Genomic DNA, 24,027 nt, shown 5'->3' with positions numbered 1-24,027 from the left:
TGCGTCCTCTATCCCCATCCCAAAACAACATGTGTTTTGGAAGGTTTTGCTGATGTTGGGTATCTCTCTGACCCACACAAAAGTCTTCCCAAACTGGTTAAGTGTTCACCATGGGTAAAGACTGCGATATCTTGGAGGTCTACAGAATAGACCCTAGTCGCTATATCTTCAGACCATGCAGAGACTATTGCTCTTCACGAAGAGATTCGTGAATGTATATGGATTGGATCCATAATTACGCATGTTCGAACAATTGTGGTTTGAAGTCTACCATAGATGAGCCTACGAGCATTTAGGATAATGCTGCTTGTTTTGAACAAATGAAACAAGGCTACATCAAAAGCGACAACACCAAGGATAATCAGCAACAACAGACTCTCCTCAAGATCAAAGTGAACTAGGTTCAATCTGAGGTCAGTGTGGCAGACTTGCTCACTAAGTCATTGCCTAAATTCCACTTTCGAGAAACATGTTGGTAGCATCGTTTACGGAAGTTATCCGAACTCCCATGACCGTAGTCATCAGGGGGAGATGCAGACATCAGGGGGAGATGTCTACATGTATGGTCTCGAAACGTGAAGGGTGTGTTGTGCTCTTTTTCCCCTTCGACCGAGGTTATTTTTGTCCCACTGGGTTTTTGTTACTCGGCAAGGTTTTTAACGAGGCAACGAGAGAAGCACCGCGTTTGGGCAACACAAGGGGGAGTGTTTAAGGAAATCTCTCTTTTATGTGTTTGGCCCAAACTCTAGGTTACTTAACCTAGTAGTAATAAGGTTAAATTAGAAGGATCTAGATTCCTATTCAATGTACGATTACTTTCCTTGTACGATTGAGATTCTATACATTGTAATCCTCTATATAAAGAGGCCCCTATTATCAATGAGAATACACAGCAAATTTCTCTCAATTTCAGTTTCTCTACAACATAAACAAAATAAACATTTTGCTTAAAAAAAAAAAAAAATTATAGGTGTCTTTTGTCTTTAAAACCCCAGCATATATGTTCTAAATCTGCTTTCAAAAATCTGTGTTCCCACTTCCCACACACACTTTGGACTTCACCAATCTCCACCGACTTGTAAAAGGTACACCACCGCCTTGTCCTTCTCTGTCTCCCCAACCTCATTAAATCTGTCCCTCTTCCTTTATACTTTGCGCCTCTAATTGATTTTGGTATATCTTCTTCTTCTTCTATGTTTTTCAATTTGGGGCTGAATTATTAGGGTTAGGGTTTCTGCACCAAAAACAAAGATAAGGCCAAAAGATGCAGCAGCAGCCGCAGCAAATGATGACCGGGATGCCTTCATTTCCACCCACTAACATCACCACCGAGCAAATTCAGAAGGTGCCCTTTTCTCTCTCTCTCTCTCTCTCGCTCTGTATTTATCTCATGGCTGGCTGTGATGGATTTTATGGTTATTTGAAGCATTTAGTGGTTTCTTGGAACTAATTGCGCTTCTGGGTTTGTTGGGTTTTTGTTTGTTTGTTGAGTTTTTAGCTTTTGTTTTAGGAAATAGAACAACTTTGTAAGAAAATAATAAGGGAAGAGTTGATTATTTGATTTTAGTTTGCAAAGTTTTCTTCTTCTTATAGAAAAGAGAACCCTTTAGCTCTTCTCAAAAAAAAAAAAGAGAACCCTTTAGCAGCTGAAAATATTAAGGTGAAGGGAGGAAGAAATCCGAAGTTCTTTAGTGGTCTGATGATGTGTTATTTATTGGATTCGAAAATATTATGATTTTGACTTGGAGATCAGGATGTATCAATTGAGATCAGGCAGGGAGGGAACCATGGAATTAATCTGTGTGGGTGGCATACACTTTAATTTGAGCTCTGCTCTAAACAGGGGATGTAAACTATATTTATAATAGTGCAATATATTCTTAGTGGTTTTCTATATAACAATTGGGAGACACGTGACCATGACCGTGCAGCATGGGAGTGGTGATTATGAAGAAGGTGCTCGAAGGAGTAATACAATGTGTTTTGTCCGTTGGGTAGTTGATTCAAAACACTAGTGATGTTTCTCTTTTCTGGAAGTTTTTTTTTCTTCTGGTTTGCACAAAGAACCTTCTGAAATGCATGCAAAACTTCACTGGTTGCTCTTGAGAGTCTCTTCTTTGCATATGCTCTAAACATAGGTCTTGAATATATGCATATATATTTCTCTGGTCTAGTGTATAGCTTGTACAACCTAACAAGTTAACATGATACTATAGAGCAGGAGAGACATCTAGTTTTCATGTATCAAAAGCTTGGTCCTGTCATTATACAGGATATATAGTTGGCTTTAAGATCTTTTTCCAAGTTATCCTTCCCCTCATGGCGTGTTAAGTTTATAGTGTGACCTTAGTTGTATATTTGCTGGTTTGGCGATGTGTATGTTTGCACATGTGTGATTTTTAAAAGTCTTACCCGGGCAGCTATCTTGTTGTCAACAGCATTCATAAGATGATATGAACTTAAGTCAAAGTATTATATATTATAGAACTCAGTATTTTGCGCCGTTCAGCTTGTTATTTATCGAGTTTCCAAAAGTAAAATGATATCATTTCAAATATGATGTACAGCTTGAATAAATTCTAGCTGGACCAATATTATAAGTCCTACCCGAGGTATAAACAATCAATAGCTATGGTGAATTTTTGTGAAAGTTCCACTATTTTGAAACTTCTGGAATGGTGTCTGTTTTCTTGAAAGTGGGTTGTCGGTGTCTGTTTTCTTGAAAGTGGGTTGTCAATGGTATAGGAAAAATAATTTCTTGACAATTTTGCAGGGTAAATCATGTATGATACTTCATCCATCCCAAATTAAGTAAAGGAAAAATGGCCAAAAAGTAACTGATATGGATAACCTTAGTATGGATCCCTATCTCAACCCGAGATTCCTTGGAATGCTTGAAAACCTCTCCTAGAGTTTTGGAAGGTTAAGTTTTTCTTTGTGAACCTCAAATGGATTGAGGATACAGTAGCTGATAATTACCCACATAAACTTGCGGTTTAGTATCTTGTATTGTTGTGATATTTAAGTGTATTGGGTTTACAATGATACAAGAATAGTCTTGCGGCCTAGCATCTTATATTGTTTTGATATTTTAGTTTCTGTGGCGATTCCAGCTTTTTCTCAAAGTTGATGTATTTGTCCTTGCATCTATGGTTTTATTTTCTTTATTTTTGTTTTCCATCGAATTTGTGATAACTGTAGCTTGGTTACTGGTGGATGCTTCCATAACTTGGAATAAGAATTTCTGTGGCTCAGTTAATCTGTTGGTGATATTATAGTCAAGAATACTGTTGGAACTCATGAAATGTCAAATGTGGAAATTATGTCATCCAGTGTGATTGCCTTTCTTTAATTCATGTTGCAGTGCCTTGATGAGAACAAAAAGTTGATTCTAGCAATATTGGACAATCAAAACCTTGGAAAACTTGCTGAGTGTGCCCAGTAAGCTCTCTCTCTCTCTCGTCTTATATGATTTAAGTGACACTGGATTGTTATTGTTGGTTGTTCGGGACCATGGGACTGCTGGGTGTCCGTGCATGTTAGGTCTCTCTCTCTCTCTCTCTCTCGTCTTATATGATGATTTAAGTGACACTGGATTGTTATTGCTGGTTGTTGGGGACCATGGGACTGCTGGGTGTCCATGCATGTTAGGTGGTAGCATCTCTCGGTGGATAAAGAACTATGAGTTTATGTCCACTAAATATCCTTGTTTTATATAGAATTATTAATATGGTAGTCTTCATATTTTGACTTTTTTGTTACCGGTTGGCACAATGACTTAATACTTTACCTATTCTGATGATTCAGGTACCAAACTCAGCTTCAAAAGAATCTTATGTATTTAGCAGCAATTGCTGATGCTCAACCACAACCACAAGCACCAACAATGCCAGCCCAGGTGGGTAATCAGAAGAGTGCCTCAATCGTTTTCTATCTCATCATTTCTGTACGTTTTTGTCATCTATGTTTCAATACCTGCAGCAGATGGCCCCGCATCCTGCGATGCAACAAGCAGGATATTACATGCAGCATCCTCAGGCTGCAGCGGCAATGGCTCAGCAACAGGGTCTTTTCCCTCAAAAGATGCAAATGCAGTTCAATAGCCCACATCAAATGCACGAATCACAGCAGCAGTTACACCAACAAGCCATGCAAGGCCAGATGGGAATGAGACCAGGAGGGGCCAATGGTATGCCTTCAATGCATCATACTGACAGCACCCATGGAGGAAGCAAGCAAGACAACTCAGAGGCTGGGACAGGTGGCGATGGCCAGGGGAGCTCGGCTGGTGGGCACGGCAGTGGTGACGGAGAAGATAAGTGATGTGGCCTTAAGGATGATTCCGCATGGATACATGTGCCTGTTGATAGTAGGTGTTTTCTTTCCTAAAGTAGCTGCTGACATGCTCAGTGATCTTTGATAGATTTGAGCAAAGAAGCACAAGTTCTCTGGTCTTTTAGTCTTTTAAACGCCTTAGGTAGGTGAGTTGTGTTGTAAGTTGTTCTGAATGCAATGGATCCTGGAATCAGATGAAACAAGCAGTGACAGACAACAGATTAGTCCCAAGAGTGTTAGAGATGGGAAGCATGCGGTGTTCTGTACTTCATGTCTGTCAATTTGTGGCTTACAATATGGCAATAAGCATGCAGCATGCTCCGTGAATTCTGATCCTGCTACAAGTTTTGCTGGTAGTTTGTTATGTTTTTGGTTTTGGTTTGTATGCGTATGAGCTTTCAACTCTTCTTAGCAAATGACTGGAGGCCAAAATGATCAATCAGTTCTTATTATCAGCCTTTTGTCACTGTTTCCTCTATACCTTGTGCGTATGTGTTTTTTGTATTTGGTTTTGACGGTTCTGCTGGGGAGAAGAAACAATTGCTTCTCGTACCTTCAAAGTTTGTTTTCTGTGTATGAACTGATATAATTAGGTAATGAACAGAGGACAACAAATATATCGATGGGAGAGAAAATCGTGAGTTATAATGACTACTGAATTTTAACAGAGAAGAGATCGAGGAGACGGACAACAATCAGTACTGAATGACTTGGCCTTCTTTTACAGCAAAGGTCAGAAAACGATTAGAAAAGCAGTTGGAAAAGCCCTCTGCAGCTGAAAAGTAATGTCATTACTCAGACGACATGGGCATCTAAAATGCAAAAGAAAAAGTATTTAGTTATGGTAGTATGTGGTAACGTCCAAGTACTCAAAGAAATAGTAGGGTTCCAAATAGACTAGCTAACCAGAAGTAAGTTCACTTGTAGCTATTACTCTAATCTTTTGTGCTCATACAATAAGGTCTTATTTGGTTCGCGGAAAGTAAGCATCAGGAAAAGAAAGTTGTTCATTTCCTGCATTTGGAATGCAAAAGGAAAGGAAATACTTTCCTGAAGCAAAGGAAAATAGGGGGAAAGTGGTTCCTTCCATACTCCAAAGGAATCATTTTCTTCCCTTTTTTCTTTGCATTTATTACTCACAACATATTGTTTTATTGCATTAATCACAAACTTTTTAACAACTTTCCGGATAACTTTCCTTACATTATCAAACATCGGAATGAAAAATTCTTCGGAAATTTCATTTCTCTTCCCATGAGAAAGACATAATAATTACTTTCATTTCCACGAACCAAACGAGGCCCAATTATTTCTTGAGATATTTCCTCAGGGTAGGGTTGTATGAGAGGTGGTGTTAGAAGATTTTTATTATTTGTAAAAGCGTGTCGAATTCATTCCAATTACCTGGGAGGTTAAATGAGTAACAATTTACTAAAAGGCCTCGACAATAGTGTCTGTGATTAGACCAATTAATAGATACTCTTTTTTTTTGACGATTAATTAATAGATACTCTTTGCTAAGGACCATTAGTACATACTTACGTGATTAAACCATCCCATTAATTGATACTCTTTGCTCAGGACCATTAGTACATACTCTTTGCTCATACACCAAACCTCCATTTTTGTCAACCATATTAATCCAAGCTTTTCCTAATCAACACGTCAACAACTGTCTCTCATCTGTCTATACATAAATACATTAACTGATGAAGGCCAAGTCCTTAATTAACGTACGTTTTTCAGTCCTTTTCAGTACCCCATCCATTACTAATCACGCAAGAGCGACTTCTTCTTCCTCTTAACTCCTCTCCCTAACTCCTTAACCTTCACCAAACCAAAGGTTATTAGTTGCCTGTTGCCCTACGGATCCAAGCTATCTGAAACCACCATGAAAGAAGACCAGAAGAAACACACAGCTTTACTGAAACTAGCAAAACCCTTGGTCTTTGTCATCCTCCTCCTCTTCACCTACACCTTAGGCTACCTCTCTTCTCCTCTAACCCCCTCCCCGACGTCACCCTCACCACCCTCTTCTTCAGCCCCCTCGCTTCTTCAACTGGCCAACCTCCCCACCCAACTCGACCACTTCCGAGTCACAACTCACTGCGCCGACCCGGTCCCTTCCCAACTCGTCCGCCAAACCATTCTCGACCTAGTCTTCAACTCCACCTCGCCTTTCACCAACTTCCCTCCTCCCCACGTCAAAAGCCTCCTACGTCCCAATCGTGCCAAGGGATTGGGCCCAAACGGCGCCGTTTTCGAGCACCTAATCGAAATGGTCAAGCCCCGGACCATCATCGAAGTGGGCACGTTTCTTGGAGCATCCGCTATCCACATGGTCGACCTGACCCGCAAGCTCGGGCTCCAAACCCAAATCCTATGTGTCGATGACTTTCGGGGCTGGCCCGGGTTCAAGGACATAAAGATGCTAAACGGCGACGTTTTTTTGATGTACCAATTCATGCAAAATATCGTATCCGCCAACGTGACGGAGTCGGTTTTACCCGTACCGTTTTCCACCGGGTCGGTACTTGATAAGCTTTGCGAGTGGGGTATTTTTGGTGATTTGATAGAAGTGGATGCGGGTTATGATTTTAATTCGGCTTGGTCGGATATCAACCGGGCTTACCGGATTCTAAAACCCGGTGGGGTGCTTTTCGGGCACAATTATTTCACCGCGGCTGATGATAGAGGGGTAAGAAGGGCGGTAACTTTATTTGCTAGGGTTTATGGGCTCAAAATTAAACTTGAAAGGCAGCATTGGGTCATTCACTCGGGTTATTAGTTGTAATATAGAAATATGATCACTATCATACATTGAATGCGCCTCACTATTTGGATTCAATAGTTTTTTTAGGGAAAGTTTTACCATGTTGGGTACATTTTTCTTATAGGGTATGTATATTTTTTTCTACCGGTAGATGTGAAAGTACATGTCAATGTTGTAACTTGGAGACGACCTTTTTTTTTGTAAATTACCAATGAATTGTTGAACAAAGATACATTTAATGAAAAACAATACTTGGATCGTTTTTTTTTTTATAGGAAGCTGGGTGTTAATCCAATAAACAATAGAAGTAGATACGTGACTCACCCAAAAAATAAGGCTACGACAACATTGAGCCACGCCTAAAAAATTCTAAGGTAATCTAATATAACATCACCATGAGAATAAGCTCAAGGTGCGTAACCTAGAACCTGACACTATTAGGGAGAAAGCACGATCCCATTGAAAGATAATGATCGGAAGGCCAGCCATAAGAGAGATATTAGGATAAGACTATCGACGTACACATAGACGAGATCGTCTCCCCGAGCAGCTAAAGGTGTTGCCGATGTGGTTGGCGGCTCCATATATAAGAGAACAACGCCACTAGAGTGTTGTAGAGGAAAAGAGAGGGACATTTTCCTCAAATACAAGAGATTAAAATTCTTGAATTCTCCTTAGCCTAATTCTAATCTAATTAATCTCTTGTATCAATTCTTTAGGTATGGATAATTGGATTCAAAATCTGCTAGCTTGGTCATTGTCGAGTAAATAATGTCTTATTTATTTATTTTGTTTAGCAAAAAAAAAAGAGTTTCTATTGAGACCTCCACATTTGCTCATTTGACCTCTCATACTCTTTACACATCATTTTAAATACAAATATTTGCTCACTAAACCTCCTTTTGAATTCCTCAAATAACCTTAGTTATATTATTCACATACAAAAAAATAAAATACTCATTATACCTCTAATTCACTAACTACACCTCCATTCCTTTTTTTTTTTTTTTTTGTTCTTTTTTGCATGTAAACCTAAAAAATGCCCAAAATAAATTTCTAGAACTTTAAATCATGAATCAAATGGTCATAACACATAAATTGATCAAGCAGTCATAAATCAAACGGTTAGACATGATTCCTATGTTTCTAGCCCTTATAAAAAATGAAAAGGTTATTCAAAAATAAAAATGAAAGGTTACAGAAATTGATATAAAAAAAATAAAATAAAAACCTTGAACAAAAAAAAAAAAAAATAAAACCACCGTCTCCCACCCAAAGCTCATCATCCAACCAAATCTTGAAACGAAGTCTAGTTGATTATAATTCATTGTCTATAATTTTCATTTTACAAGAGGATATATATGTAATTCATTAATTCAAAAGATATAGAGGTCAAATGAGCAAATTTGGAGGTCCCAATAGAAATCCTCCAAAAAAAATGACAAAATATTAAGGGTTAGCAAAAATTGTGCTAGCTAAGTCATTGTCAAGTAAATACGTAATGTCTTACTTATTTATTTTGTCTAGCGAAAGAAGGACTATATATTAAAAGCATCTCCAACAATGATACTTATATTCATAGCTAAAAGTAACTAAAAGTGAAATATAACTAGTTAACTATTGAGTTATGCTCCAGCAGCATACTTAAATCTAAAGTTAAATTTAGGTTTTAGTTAAATTTTCTCCCATCCTAGCTAAATATAGCTAGAGTGTTTAGCTAAAGCTAAATTTAGGTATTTGATAGCTATTCTATTGGAGATAGAACTTATCCTAATATTTGTTAAATTTCAATTTTTTTTTTAAATAGCTACTCTGTTGGGGAAGCCCTAAGGGCTAGGGAAACATTTGCCAATTAGGACATTGCCAAGCAAATATGTCTTACAATTAAAAAGAGACATCACTTAACTTTATATATTACTTGATGCGGACTAATACAGTACGTAGAAGACCCTATAACAGAAAGTTAAATAACTAACTCAAATGCTTTTGTAGTTTCAGCTATTTGTAGAAGATGGGTTGGAACATTTTTAGTATACTCGAGAAACGTGTGCAAAACTTTAGAAGATGAGTTAGAACATTTTTAGTAGAGAAAATTTCAACCCACGTCCCCAAATTATGCTGCCAAGGCCAATTTGATACCCGAACTCTCAAAAGTATCAATGTGATACCCAAAGACCTATATTGACATCAACGTGATACTTCCGTCCAAAATATCTAACGGCGCCGTCTGTTTGCTGACGTGGCAAGCATGTGGGCCCCCCAAAAAGTGAAATTACCAATTTACCCTTCTTCTTTTTTTGTTAATTCATTTTTTTCTTTTCATTTCTTTTTCTTTTTCTTTTTTTCTTCTTCTTGTTCTTCTGGGATTTTGTTCTCCTCCACCCAAGAAATCAAAGAAAAATGGCTTCTGCTTCTTCTTCAACGTCAGTCTTCTTCTTCTTCTCTCTCTCCTCTCCTTCTCCTCCGCCAAAACCATCACCAATGCTGCCATCATCCTCTCCAATTCCTGCTACAAATCCATGTTCTTCTCACTCAACTCCCAGCGAACTGACCCAAAACGAAAGTTGGGTGACATGGTAAAAAAAAAAAAAAAATCAAATCTTTTTGCACCAATAAAACTGCTCTGGGCACCCGGCAGACGCCCATGTCTTATTCTCCGCCAAAACCGATCTCCTCCTTCTCCGCCCAGCAGCTCTCCTCTTCCGGCACAACCAACTGGGAAACTGGTTCACTGCACACCAAATTCCGGCGAACCTTAGCTCCACCAACCATCTTCCACAAAAATAGACGCCTCCTCTGCCAGCAACAGCACATAAAAAGCTCCATTTGGTGTTGATCTTGTTCCTTTTGAGTTGACATGGTCCTCTTCCTCAGCATTATCTCAAAATCCCCAATTGAGCACCAAAAAGCCCTCTTTTTCCGTATCAAAACCAACGAAGTTCAAATCAATACAAGAACTAATCAACAATCAATAGCTTATAGTCATCCAGAACATCACAATCCATGAGCTATATTGTACAAACCAAATACAACAAACACGATTAAACCTCTCACATGCATAACCCTTTTTTCTTATAGCATCAACCAAATTCCAAAATTCCTTCACAAAACCAATATATTATGGGGAATTTGATTCTACACCCAAATTCACACACCCCTTTTAGAATAAACCCATCCGTAAGAGTGTTTTAATATACACCCAAACCAATTAATTAGGTTTATTTAAAATAAAAAAACCTATTAAATATGATAAATATTAAAACTCAATGTTGTTAAGAATTACTAAAGCTGCCACTATCAAATTCCCCATTCACCTATTAAATAGGATTAATAGTCAAAATCATCTAGCAAATATTATGGAGTTTGATTGACGTTATTGTTGGTATTACCTTCACTTTAGGTTTTTATCAGTACTTAATTTTAGGTGTTTACATTAATCTCATTATTATCATATAATGATGAATTTTTGGTATGTTTCTTCCTATATATAGAAGCTAGTGAATTCATTCGTCATTTTTTCTTTGGGTGGAGACCTTTCACAAAGTTGCATATGATTTCAAAGGATGATTTCAAACGACCTATTCATGAGGTTTATTTCATCATTTTCTTATGGGTTCGAGAGTTTCTTTCAAATAAGTACATATATCATATGTGTAAAGCTTACCTATTCATCAGATTTATTTAGTATAATATCTTTGTTAATCTCTTGATTTTATGTAAAGCTTGAATTGGATGGATGTTTAGTAATTAGAAATTTCAATTTATGAATCTGGTATAAAACTTAGTTTCATTCCTTCAAAGTAGAATCGTTGTTTCTAATTACCAGATACTTAGATTGCTTTAATATGTAATACCTATGATTTAGATGTTTGTTTTTGTAGTTTTAAATTATTTGTGTGACTCTATATCATAGGTTGTTTATTCCATAACCTATAGTATTGACAATTAATATACCTATAATTTAGATAATATATTTTGGATATATGTATGTAAATCCTAATAGAGTTTTACCTTTGAAATAGATCTATGAAGGTAATTTGCAATTGTATAAGGAATCACAACATGTAGGGCACTAGTAGTTGGGAGATTTTTGAAGACTACATTGCAAAGTGCTAGTCGAGATGACGGATGAAGTGTTATAATGTTCTTTATATTAGGTTCGAAAATGTAAAGTTTTTATTTCAATTGTAAAAACAAATTTAAAATTGTTTATTTCAATACTGAATGAACATCATTTACGGTTGTACACATTGTCCCTATTTCAATAAATTTTTAGGTTTATTCCTTCAAAAAGAATGTGTATTTAAATTACCTTGATATTAGAAATAAATTTCTTAATATTGTAAAGTTCATTTTCAATTGTAAAACGATGAATGATAATAATGAGTTTACTAAATTATAGTGCAAAAACTCTTGCACATTCAAAATTATTTAATGTGCCAAAATTAAGGGATAATTATATATTAAGCAAACTCTACAGGTACACAACTATTATGTGGTCCTTGACCACCCCATAGAATTAGGCACCTATGTGGAGAAAAATGTAGGGGCGGAAAAAAAAAAATCTTAAAGCAATCAATCTACATCAAGTACATTTTACATGGGCTAATTACATTAACTCGACCATTTTAGAAAATTAATGAATATGGAATGATTGTATAACTACACCTATTAGAACGGATAAGCAAAATAACATACCTTAATGAGAGGATGTTCAATCATGTTGAGAAAGAGAAATATTTATATAATAGGAATATAACAAAATCTGATGATACACAAACATATTTATTAAAAAATAGCAAATATATGGATCACATCGGAAAGAAAGAAATATAGGATAATTAAGACAATTAATCGTTTTAAATAAGAGAAAATCAAGGATTAAATTGATTGTATTAAATTCTAAATATTTAAATTCAAAAAATAGTCAACAGCTATATTTGATGAATATTTCATTTATTCAATCAGAAGGGCAAAAAAGTCAAACTAAAAATCGTGAAAAATCTTAATTATAGATTTAAAACCTATAAGGAATCTTCAATTATGTGAATTGGGTGTAGATTAAAAGAAAATATAGGGGTGGGTTTTTCTTAATAGGAGCTTTGTTTTTTGGGTTTTTATCTAATTTTCTCTATATTATTATACCACTTGAAGCTCAATCTCTCACCTTTCACATGAGAAAACCCAATCCGAAAACCTCCGTGCAATCTTTGAGCAAATGTCCTCTTCCCTAATTTCCTCATCCTCTCCCGCCCAAACATGTCGCTCACCGACCACGGCACCAGCTAGTCATCAAGGTCGTACCCTCCTCCTCGTCACCGCCGACGTCATCATCATCATGGCCACGGCGGTCATAAAAATGGAGAGGGCTCTGGAAAGGCAGATTGAGAAGGCGAACTAGAGGGGTCTGACGACAGCGGGTGTGGGCTCGGATCGGGTCGGCGACGGGCGAAGCGATTAGGGATTTGAATGAACTGTTGGGCCTAATGAGCTCGGAGTTTTGTGGTGGTTCGGCGTCGGAGTTGGGGTGGGGAGGTTGTCGACGGAGTCGGGTCGGAGAGATCGATGAATTCCCAGAAAGAGTCTTGATCGGAGTCTTCGAATTGCAAGAATTCAAAATCTTCAAAGCTGCTGACAGAACTTGCCATGGCTGATTTTGGTTTCCGATTTGAGAATGAAATCAGTTTAATTTTGAGAGAGAGAGAGAGTTGAAATTTTGGGGTTCTTTGGTTTTTGTTGTATGGTGTAACTTGAAGTTGAAAACCATACGAACGGTTCGTATTTATAATGGTAAATTGCAGTTTTGGATGCCTTAACGATCACCAAATTGGTTGAAATTTTGCAGAGGTGATCTATACATTAGGACCTAAAAACTGAACGGTTAAGATGTAAAAATGTGGCCAGAAAGCGGTCGAAAACTGGAAATCCGTACCGAAATTTCAGTACGGACGTCCGCACCTGAGAAATATCCTATATATATATATATATATATATATATATATATATATATATATATATATATATAACAAAATTGGTGTAAAAGTACGACTTTGTCCTTAAAAATCTAGTCACATGCATGTATGACACGTGATCATTTTTAACGGAACCGTCACAAATTTTGGACGGAAGTATCATGTTAATGTCAAAATATGTCTTTGGGTATCACATTGATACGTTTGAGAGTTCGGGTATCAAATTGGCCTTGGCAGCATAGTTTGGAGACGATGACTGGATTTTTCTCTTTTTAGTATACAGACTGGAGAAACGCTCTGGAAAACTTTAGAAAACTTTACCCGTGATGAGAAAAGTTACACTTAATTTTTTTTATATACATTAAAAAATATCAAAGATCTGATCTGCTCGTAATTTAACTTAATTCATCACCCAGCGACGAGGAACAAGATTGGACTCTTCAAAACTAATATTATATCTTCAAACCAATTATTACAACTAAATAAAAAAACTGCCGTGTCACATGCATGTTAATTTCAATAAAAAAATATACCAATCCTTGTAGTCATTATTATCTGTTGCAAGAAATTAATTTTGTCACCTCAATCATTAATTCATTACAGACCATCATAATCGCCATTTACAATTTTGATTAAAAATGTCAAATTCTTGACCATTGCATAAGCTCAAGTTTGATAACATTAATGTTTGAGTATGGTGTCTTGTTTTGCAAAAATAAAGAAGGCAAAAATAAAGAAGATATAAAAACAATAACATTGTGGTTTGAATAGGATTGATGTTTGGAAAAAAAAAAATATATATATATATATATATATATATATATATATATTTCTATTCATACTCCTAAATTGGTAAGTTGACCCCCTATTTTTTTTTATAACATTTTAAATATAATTTTGCCCTTTGAAAAAACAAAGGGAGTTTCTCTTTTTACTTGATCGGGAGTGAGTTAGCAAGCCACGTTAGAGAGTTAGTAACACACCCACCAAGTCAATATTCGAACTAAGGTCAACGAGAGTATTCCAGCAAAGCCAAATTAATCTCTCGTCGCAGGTGCACGAACCCGAAAACCCTTCAAACCTACTGGCCACAAACTGGTGGGAGTTGAGACTCAAACTCTAGACATGGGGGTTCCATACTAGGCAGCTCGACCAACCTTACCACACCAGGTGGTTACAAAGAGAGTTTATATTCATACCTCCAAAATTAGCATTTATACCTCCTCACTTAATAGACCTCCAATTTTTACAAATAACCAATTTGCTATTTACACCTCCCTAATTTTTCCAAAATGTCTATCGTCAAATAAAATCAATAATTTTTTTTTTAGATTTTATTCATACCTCCAAAATTAATAGTTGTCATTCAATTTTTGAAGATTTCACAATCTTATTTTACCTTGATACAATCAAGCCGAACAAAATAAAAACCACATGTTGGTAGTCCTCTCTCTCTCTCTCTCTCTCTCTATATATATATATATATATATATATATATATATCTTTGCGTGTGTGTTTGGAATTGAAGCTCAGTGAGTTCCCTGTATATAGTCATGTCTGCAGCATTGCCTAATCTCTTTGCCGCCGTAAAATCGTTCTACTCCAAATTTGTTTCTAACGTTGCAGTTCATAATCCAGAATGGATGCCAATATAAATTCTTAAAGCAAGAAACGTTGAAGTGATGAACTAGTACTCACGTAACTTGATTAAAATAACCCAATGAAACCTATATTCAATCACATAGGAGCCCAGCTAGAGCTCCTTTCCAGAATTACAAGTCTAAAAGAACATCTAAACAGCACTGAGTACGTACACTAAAAGAACTACAAGTCTATAATTTGTTTTCTTCCTTTTTTGTGTATTTATTGGTAATTTGACATGAGTTGACAAAGTCAACTATAACTTTGAAAAAAAGAGACGTCAAAATGCTAATTTCGAAAGTATGAATAGAAGCTCCCTGATCATATCTTTTTTATTATTATTATTTGGTAGAGTCCTCTATATACCTGCTTCTTCTTCTATTTGCATTGTAATTAGATTTGTTCATGGTGAAAGAGATTTGAATGTTAATTATATAAGAGAGAAAAATATTGATGGCACTTTGAATTATAATGGTGCGGGGTGCCACCCACTGTTTTTGTCTCAATCTCTAATTTCCTCTCTCTATGATCTGTCTGCTCTCCACGAAGATTAATGAAGATGATGTCCAAGTTAATCTGAATAGAATATATAAAACAGTTTCTGCCAATAAGTTTTTCAATTTCTGGTCATAAAATTTGACAAATCAAGTTATTGATAGACTGTAAATATGATAAAAGAATAAATTTTTTTTAGAAACCATTTAAACTGCCAAAAGACTTTTTAAACGAGGAAACTTATTTGTAATAACTAGTAATATATATACCATGATTGGCTCTTGCCTAATCCTGATGACAAATATGAAAAATTTCTCAGGTAGAAGAGAGTGGTCATGGGGTAAAGTAAGAAAAACTAAAGATGTGTTTAAGTACACCTAGAATGTGTGTCTGGCCCAAACTTTAGTGACTTGTTCTAGTTGTAATAGAGTTTAGTCTTGTAGATATCTTCTAAGATATCCTAATCATTGTACGATTATCTTTCCTTATAATACTCAGATTCTCTGCTTGTAATACTCTATATAAAGAGGCTTCACTTGTCAATGGAATATATATACAATTCATTCTCCTAATTCTCTTTGTTGTTCTCTCTGCATCCTTTTTCCTAAAACACGTTATCAACACAAAGCTCTAACCCTGAAATCCAAAAGCAAAACCTTGAAACTCTAACTGCCTCCGCTACCCACCGTGTAGCCCCTGATCCCAAGAGTCTAGAACCGGCTGCGAAACTACTAGAACTGGCCGGAAAACCAACCAACCGGACCCCGAAATCTCCAGACTGCCAACAGCAAAATTCTCTGCCAGTCTGCCACCTTCTAGACTGCCTCCTGCCACCAAACTCGGCCACCAACAGTGCCTCTACCCCATAATCTAGGAACCAAAAACAGAACTTCCAAAACCGGTCTAGAAGCTATCGAACCGGCCGGTAAAGCCACTGAACTGCCTGCAAAAACACCAGACAGAAGCTGTTTTGGGCCAGCTTTGGCCAGTTCAGGCCACCACCGGCCAGAAGCACGTCTTTTCGACTAACTTCCAGCCAAAAGTTCCGGCGACCCCTTTTTGACCATTTTCAAGGTAATTTTTCATTAAGCTTCCCTCTTTCATTTACTTTTCTTTACGATTCCATATTCTTTTCTTTTATTCAGGGACTTTTAACCTCCCTTCTTCTACTTCCCACTTCTTTCTATGTGGAATTCTGAAGCCGAACTGTGGGTTTTCGTGCTATCTCCAAACTTCAGTTTGTTGAGATCTCTAAACCTAGGGTATATGGAGAATTTTACGATCGACCACTTACATCATTATTTTGATCTAATCCAAGATCTCTTGGAATCAAATTTCTTGGGAGTGATTACGCTCAGAAATTCTTATTGTTTTCGTGGTAACTTTTTGCTCCGAAACTAACCCATTTTCTTGTTCTTTTCAGGATGAACAACCTGAACAAATTAGACTTTGCTCCATTGAGAACGTCTATGACTTTCTACTTCCGGATCTAGAAGTGAGATGACATATCCTCCACTTCTGTGATTTCAAGTCAGTTATTGACTACAATTAGGAAGCCCTTCGCATTAGATCCTTATTAGAGTTTTATGGTAAAGACATTACAAATGCGATATTGATTGAGAGGACTCTTTCTACCTTCCCCATCTATGCTTTGATGGTTGCTAAGAACTATCAGATTGAAGTGAATGGAAGATGGATCACAAGGTTTCACAAGCTCATTGGAGCCATATGTATTACTGAAAAGCATAACAGCATCATTGTGATTTGTGAAGAACTATAATTCGAGACCCCTGGAAAGAAAACATGTTCCGGAGTTCGATTATAGTGACGCCCCTAAGGTAGGACGCCGCAAGCGAAACCCTAAATCTAGGGATACTTCTAGACGTTCTGGTCCATATAATTACTCTGCTCTAGAAGGTAACCCCTAAAATAAGCAGACACGAAACCAAGGAGGTCAACGTGGGAAGAAAAAGGATGGCAACGCCCCTGGAGTTGTCCTAATCGAGCTTTTAGAGCGCCTCAATGAAGAGAGCCTGAGCAAAAAGATGTGTGTTCTTGATGTTGAGCATCCGATCATTGGGCGCACATTTGTAGAGCCTCTGAGAGTATTGTCACCGCCTACAGAGCTTATTGCGAAGCAAGATAAGTTCACAATGTGGAACAAGAAGATCAAGATGATGATCTCGAGTTAAGGGTTGAAGACTTCAAATTTGGCTAGGATCAATAGATCACCGATTTTGTTTAAGTCTTTATCTTTTCAAGATGATGTAATAAGGCAATTTGCCATATTACTTAGTAGATGCCATTGGTTTTAGTTTTTCTTCAACTAGGCTCATCCATAGTAAGTGTGATGTCTAGGAAAGTAGTTGAGATAAGTGGAACTTAAGCGAACTTTGCTCCACCGACATCTCTTCTCACTTTCCTAGTCATGCTTAATTCGAAATTACTGAAAGAAGTTAAGCGACAACCTTTGTTTTACATCAGTTATTTTACAGATTTGATTTCTTTGTGGTTAAGAAAGAATGGTGTAACACGTTGGTTTATTAATAAAGTATTGAGTTCATTCATATCAACTCCATTTGAGCTTTTATTTGTGTCAACGGATTTCATGTGGAAACGCATAATAAGAATGAAACTGAGTACCTTCGCATCACCTCTAATAATTGTGAACGAAAGTTCATCTTGGAGAAATAAATGTGTCTCACTAATGGACCTTATGTCACCACTATTTGAGTCATCAAATCTAATAATGTTATGAGAGAAGATCTCTTGGATTCAGATACATATTGGCTTTGGCACGACAGGTTATGTCATCCTAGTCATGATATGATGGTCCGTCTATTAAAGACTTCACACAGACATTCTTCGAGAGAAACGAAGCAAGGATCAAAAAGTTGATTCCTGGATCATGTGGGACCACCGCCATCCACCACCGGCAAGAGACTGGCGCCATCCCTAGAGGTGACGCCCTAGGTGGCAGTGTTGTCACCCATTTTGCTTCCAACGGCGTTTCTAACTCCTCAGCTCAACTAAATTTTCATTGGTTGCTTCTAAGGCTCCTCACTCGTTCTGCAAACCCTATTCCTTAGGGAAATGAGGATGGAGACCATCTTACGCAAAGGATACAAAAACTCTAATTCTATTCTTACCTAGAATCTGAGGGGATTCTGTGGACTGATTCAACCAACTTACGGACCGTTTAAATACTTCATGGTGTTGGTTGACACGCAGATACGTTGGTCACGTGTCACGCTATTGTCCATTCCTAATGTTGTTTATGCTAAACTGCTAGCTTAGATCATAAGGCTACAGGCTCACTATCTGGATCATCCCATTCAGTCAATTCGACTTGACAATGTTGGAGAGTTACTTCAATGATTATTATATGTCATTGGGGATTGATGTTGAACATCATATTCCCATGAACACACCCAAATGGTCTCATGGAAGCCGTCATTTAAACGACTACGATGGTAGCTTGGGCATTGGTAACGCACACCAATCTCACTATTTCCGCTTGGGATTATGCAATATTGCATGCAGCTATGTTGTTTCATCTACGACATATCGTCACTTAATCTATCTCTGCGTTACAGCTAGTGACTTAGTACAAGTATCTCATACTTATGTATATTTAAGTGCGCGACTTATGTGCCAATTGCGCTACCATAACGCACCAAGATGGGTCTTCATAGACAAATGGACATATATGTTGGATTTGAAGCTCCAACCCTTGTTCGATTCTTAAAACTCTTGTTAGGCGATTTCTCTACGGCTTGTTTTGCCAAATTGTCACTTTGATGTGACAGTCTTCCCATCATTAGGGGGAGATAAGAATGTCAACGTTCAATAGGAACGACAGGAATTGTTGTGGTCTGTCCCCACTATGTCTCATCTCGATCCTCGCTAAAGTAAAGAGATCACACATATATGCTGCAAAAGAATTTGCAAGGATGGATGTCCCTACGAGAGGACATAGCACCACCCTACACAAAGGTAGGCATGACACCAACGCCATAGATAGTGGCACTCTGGCGTCACAGGCCATGGCCCCAGTTAGGAGACGTGGAAGGCCCTTAGGTTCGAATGATACTTTGGCATAACCCGATAATTTGATCATCGACACTCAAAATCTGTCTCATAAGAATTGTTCTAGATTATGGTTATTGTTGGGGGACGCCTCAACGTCATAATCTATTCCTGAGAATATAGAGATCTTTGAAAATTACACTAGTATACATGAGACGTGGGATAGAAACTCTATCATCATTGATGATGTATTCGAGCATTTTGTTGCGCATGAGTTTGTTGAGTCCGATGATATCGAACCTCGCTCCGTTGATGAATAATGCCAATGTAGAGAAAACTAGCCTAAATGGAAAGATGTGATCCATGTTGAATTGGATTCTCTAACGAAAAGGAAGGTTTTCAGGCCAGTGATATCGAAACCTCCTAACATAAAACCTGTTGACTAATAGGTTTTCGTTAGAAAGAGTGATGAGAAAAAGAGATTATAGACTCGCCTCATGCGCAAGGCTTCTCATAACGCCCTGGAATCAACTACGAGGAGATATATTCTCCTATAATGGATGTCATTACGCTTCACTACCTTGTCAGTTTGGTAGTTTCCGAATAACTAAACATGCAGCTTACGAATGTGGTCAGTACGTATCTTTATGGGGAGCTAGATACAGAATATGCATGAAGGTTCCTGATGGAATTCATTTGCCCAAGTCAAGTGGCCCTAAACCCTAAAAAGGATCTGCTTCGTCCTAGGGATGATGACAAAAACGTGTTTGAGGCAGAAATGCCCTACCTAAGTGCAATAGGCGCATTATTATACTTAGTTCAATGTACAAGACTGGACATCTCATTTACTGTGAACTTTTAGCTAGATATAGGTCTGCACCAACGCAACGCCATTGAACTGGCGTAAAAGATATCTTTCGATACTTAAGATGTACGATTGATATGGGCTTGTTCTATCCTACAAAGAGATGATGGATGCGGACTCATCACACACCAAAGGCTCTGCCAACATTAGCCTGCGTCCTCTATCCCCTCCCCAAAACGTGATTGATATTTTAGAAAATTTTGCCGATGTAGGGTATCTCTGTGACCCACACAAAGGGTGCTCCCAAACTGGTTTTGTGTTCGTCATGGGAAAGACTGCGATATCTTAGAGGTCTACAAAACAAACTCTTGTCACTATATCTTCGAACCATGTAGAGATTATTGCTCTTCACAAAGCTGTTTGTGAATGTATATGGTTGAGATCCATAATTACGCACATGTTCAAAGCATTTGTGGTTTGAAGTCTACTACATATGAGCCTACGAGCATTTATGAGGATAATGTTGCTTGCATTGAACAAATGAAGCAAGGGTACATCAAAGACAACAATACCAAGTACATATAGCCCAAGTTTTTCTATAATCAGGAACAACAGACTCTCCTCAAGATCAAGGTGAACCAAGTTCAATATGAGGACAATGTGGCAGACTTATTCACTAAGTCATTACCCAAATCCACTTTCGAGAAACATGTGAATAACATTGGCTTACGGAAGTTATCCGAACTCCCATAATCATAGTCATCAGGGGGAGATGTCTACATGTTCGAACTCGAAACGTGAAATGTGTGTTGTACTCTTTTTCTCCTTCGGCTGAGGTTATTTTTTTCTCAATGAGTTTTTCTTACTCGGCAAGGTTTTTGACGAGGCAACGGGAGGAGCACCAACCTTTGGGCGACAGAAGGGGGATTGTTTAAGGACACATAGAATATGTGTTTAGCTCAAACTCTAGTGACTGATTCTAGTTATGATAGGGTTTGTCTTATAGATATCTTCTAAGACATCCTAATCATTGTACAATTATCTTTCCTTGTAAGACTCAGATTCTCTGCTTGTAATCCTCTATATAAAGAGGCCTCTATTATCAATGGAATATAATTCATTCTCCCAATTCTCTCTGATGTTCTCTCTGTATCCTTTTTCCTAAAACAAGAGGGACAATATTGGAAGAATTGGAAAAAAAATAAGGAGTAGAGATCTAAATATTAATTACGGAGGTATGAACAGAAACTCAAAAAAAAAAAAAAAAAAGTCCGCATAGTTAGTCTTTGGTTGGTTTGAATAACCAACTAGTTTAGTTCAGTTTCGTTTAATTATTGTTAGATTGTTGGTGATTCGGTTCAGTTTAGTATACCAGTTTTCAATTTGAAATGAAATCATCCAGATATCAACCTTATTATTGTACATACTAGGGATTAAACATTTTAACCTATCAAAATCTTAATCAAGGGTTTAAATTTATTCGAAACTATCAAAAATTTTGTAATTTAATCTTACAGATATTTGAGTGACACTGAAAAAAAATTTCAAAATTAATTTTTGCATGCCCACAGTTGTCAATATTAGTCACTAAATTCAATAGATATTCAAAATTTCTATCAACATTTCCGTATGTCTAAGTGTCTAACATACTAAAATTTCTACCGAAATAGAAATTACAAACATTGACCTTAAACTTGCTTTTCATCACAACTTTCACACGCTGAGTAGCTGAACATAGGGGTCATTATGGGCCGGGCTAGGGCTGGCCCTACCCTAAATTTTAGGGCTTAGGGTCGGGCTGGATCGGACCTATTCAAAGTCAACAAAATTTAGAGTCGGGGCTTAAAAATGCTAACCCTTACCCGCCCGAAAGGCCCGAGAAGCTAAGGCCGAGTTGGGCCAACCTTCCGAATAGGGCCAAATAGGGCCTTATTTTGTTTAACAAAAAAAAATACATTATTTTTATTTTATTTTTCTCATAGTGTAGCTCAATGATAAATAGGTAATACAAGACTCATTGTTTTTTATTAATCATATTTAATACACACACACACACACACACACACACACACACAGATATATATATATATATATATATATATATATATTGAAATTAACTTATAACATTTATAGTGATCAATCAGTGTTGTTGTGCAGCAGCAACATCGAGAAACCCTAGGGTTTAGCAGAGGGCAGCGACATACATTTTCTAGTTGCTAGATCAAGCAACGGCGAGGATTCTCGTCGTGGGTCGTCGCAACACAAGTGACCGGTGAGTCTGGAGAGGGAACAAGTTCCGATTGAGAGCGGAAGTTGATTCAATCGGTGCTATTTTCGACCTCTGCATGGATCTGACTTGTTTAGAGCAGTTCTCGGTAGCAGGATTGGCGGTGTCGGATCGGCAGCGATCTAGGGAGGCAGAGGGAGGCTGACTTAGTGAATCCGGGTCAGATTACCGGGTTGTCGTTTCGCATCGGCTTGGTATTCCGGCCTTGATCAAGCGGCATTGCAGGGGCTGTGTTCTCCGAGTTGAGTGATTGAGTTGAGGCTCTAGTCTGCAGGTGGGTTTTGGCCGGTGAGGTGTTTGGTTGCAGCGAGGCTTTGGTGACCTGATGGCCGGTTGGAAGGGTCGCCCGCCGGAAAGCTGGCTGGCGGCGTCGATGGTTTAGCAGAGGACGTTTAGGGCTTCTCCTCACTTTGCTTGGGTTTGGGCTTGGGCCTAGGCTCCAACTTGAGCTAATGGGCTCTATTTTGTGGGCCTTTAAGGAGGGTGTCTTGCCACCCTCATTTATCACTTAATGCTGAGGGTGGGCCTAGCCCAAGATGTGGACCTTCTTGGGTATTTGGGTCGGTATATGGTCCATGTCCAATCAATTTCGGATCATGGCTGCTACGGGAGTTGGTAATTATCTGGAGTAAGATTGGCGTTTTTTATAGCGGCTTAGGATGTGCTCCTATTTGTTTGCTAGGAAGTGGCTCTCTGTTGGTACCGCAATTGCGCGCCTGGCTAATGGGGATGCTAGTCAATGATTTTGCCCTAGAAGACACGGAGTTGTTCTTTGTTTATGGGTTCGCTTACAAAGCGGGCTCAAAATCGACTTGTAATGAGTTTACATTACTTAGATAGGAGAGTGGTTGTTACCCCGCCATTTTTCTGTCTTTAAGTGTATGTTAGACTTTGGCTTTTTGGCTGGTCATCTAATGCAATGAACCTTTGTTTCAAAAAAAAAAAAAACTTATAACATTTATAAATATTAGTTAAGGTGGTTATATTTAATTAACTATCTCTCTAAATCTTCCAAAATTAATTGTTGTTTAACAAATGAAACAAAAACTTAAGAAAATAAAGCTTTGGAAATCAATTACAAATAAAAAGATAAGTTGTATGTTATAGAAAAAAGAGAATCATATTTAGAAAATAGAAAAAATAGAAAATTATTGGGGCTTAATTGGGCAGGCTTAAAGGGCCGGGCTTCATTTACATGGCTCATATCCTACCCTATTTGAGAAAGAGTCAGGTCGTTCTTCGACCTGTAGGGCCGGGCAAGTAGGGCTGGGCAGACTTGGGGCCACTGAACTTCGGCCCAGCCCAGGCTTCATTTACATAGCTCATATCCTATCCTATTTTAGAAAGAGTCAGGTGTTCTTCGACCTGTAGGGCCGGGCAGACTTGGGGCCACTGAATTTCGGCCCAGCCCAGACTTCATTTACATGGCTCATATGTTATCCTATTTGAGAAAGAGTTAGGTCGTTCTTCGACCCAGGGTTGGGAAAGTAGGGCCGGGCAGACTTGGGGCCACTGAACATTACTGCACTATAAAACTTCATTATTAAAAACTCACAACAACAAGGCACACGGGACCATTAGCTAAACCTAATATACTGCCAAGAAAATTAAAAAAGAAATTCACATACCAACAAAAACAGTAATAGAACGTGTGGTGGTTCTTGCACGTTTCTTTCCGGTTTTATATAAA

The 24,027-nt window shown here is 37.8% G+C and overlaps 2 protein-coding genes across 3 annotated transcripts; both read left to right on the top strand.

The window, feature by feature from the left end:
- The first annotated feature begins 952 nt into the window (after nucleotides 1-952).
- On the top strand, nucleotides 953-4,790 carry LOC133715118 (GRF1-interacting factor 3). Of its 2 annotated transcripts, XM_062141488.1 has the most exons (5): nucleotides 953-1,085; nucleotides 1,224-1,345; nucleotides 3,365-3,441; nucleotides 3,808-3,898; nucleotides 3,982-4,790. In XM_062141488.1, the coding sequence occupies exons 2-5, from the start codon at nucleotides 1,265-1,267 to the stop codon at nucleotides 4,321-4,323; spliced, it is 591 nt and encodes a 196-aa protein (XP_061997472.1). In that variant the 5' UTR covers nucleotides 953-1,085; nucleotides 1,224-1,264; the 3' UTR covers nucleotides 4,324-4,790. The 2 variants fall into 2 exon arrangements, with proteins under 2 accessions (XP_061997472.1, XP_061997473.1); XM_062141489.1 differs by lacking the exon at nucleotides 953-1,085 and having other exon boundaries at nucleotides 1,117-1,345; nucleotides 3,985-4,790.
- Nucleotides 4,791-6,118: 1,328 nt separating this feature from the next.
- LOC133718632 (uncharacterized) lies at nucleotides 6,119-7,327 on the top strand. The gene has a single exon (XM_062145504.1). It carries the CDS (start codon nucleotides 6,227-6,229, stop codon nucleotides 7,121-7,123), a length of 897 nt encoding a protein of 298 aa, XP_062001488.1. The 5' UTR covers nucleotides 6,119-6,226; the 3' UTR covers nucleotides 7,124-7,327.
- The last annotated feature ends 16,700 nt before the right edge of the window (nucleotides 7,328-24,027 follow it).

The sequence above is a fragment of the Rosa rugosa genome, chromosome 6 (assembly GCF_958449725.1).
Source record: "Rosa rugosa chromosome 6, drRosRugo1.1, whole genome shotgun sequence".
Lineage (NCBI taxonomy): Eukaryota > Viridiplantae > Streptophyta > Magnoliopsida > Rosales > Rosaceae > Rosa > Rosa rugosa.
This window is presented reverse-complemented; position numbering and strand designations above follow the sequence as displayed.

What these genes read in the sequence shown, in the direction of transcription:
- LOC133715118 (XM_062141488.1), top strand. Translation starts at nt 1,265, where the DNA reads ATGCAGCAGCAGCCGCAGCAAATGATGACCGGGATGCCTTCATTTCCA. An exon ending in AAACTTGCTGAGTGTGCCCA is followed by an intron (nt 3,442 to 3,807) that starts GTAAGCTCTCTC and finishes CTGATGATTCAG; the next exon opens with GTACCAAACTCAGCTTCAAA. An exon ending in CACCAACAATGCCAGCCCAG is followed by an intron (nt 3,899 to 3,981) that starts GTGGGTAATCAG and finishes CAATACCTGCAG; the next exon opens with CAGATGGCCCCGCATCCTGC.
- LOC133718632 (XM_062145504.1), top strand. Translation starts at nt 6,227, where the DNA reads ATGAAAGAAGACCAGAAGAAACACACAGCTTTACTGAAACTAGCAAAA.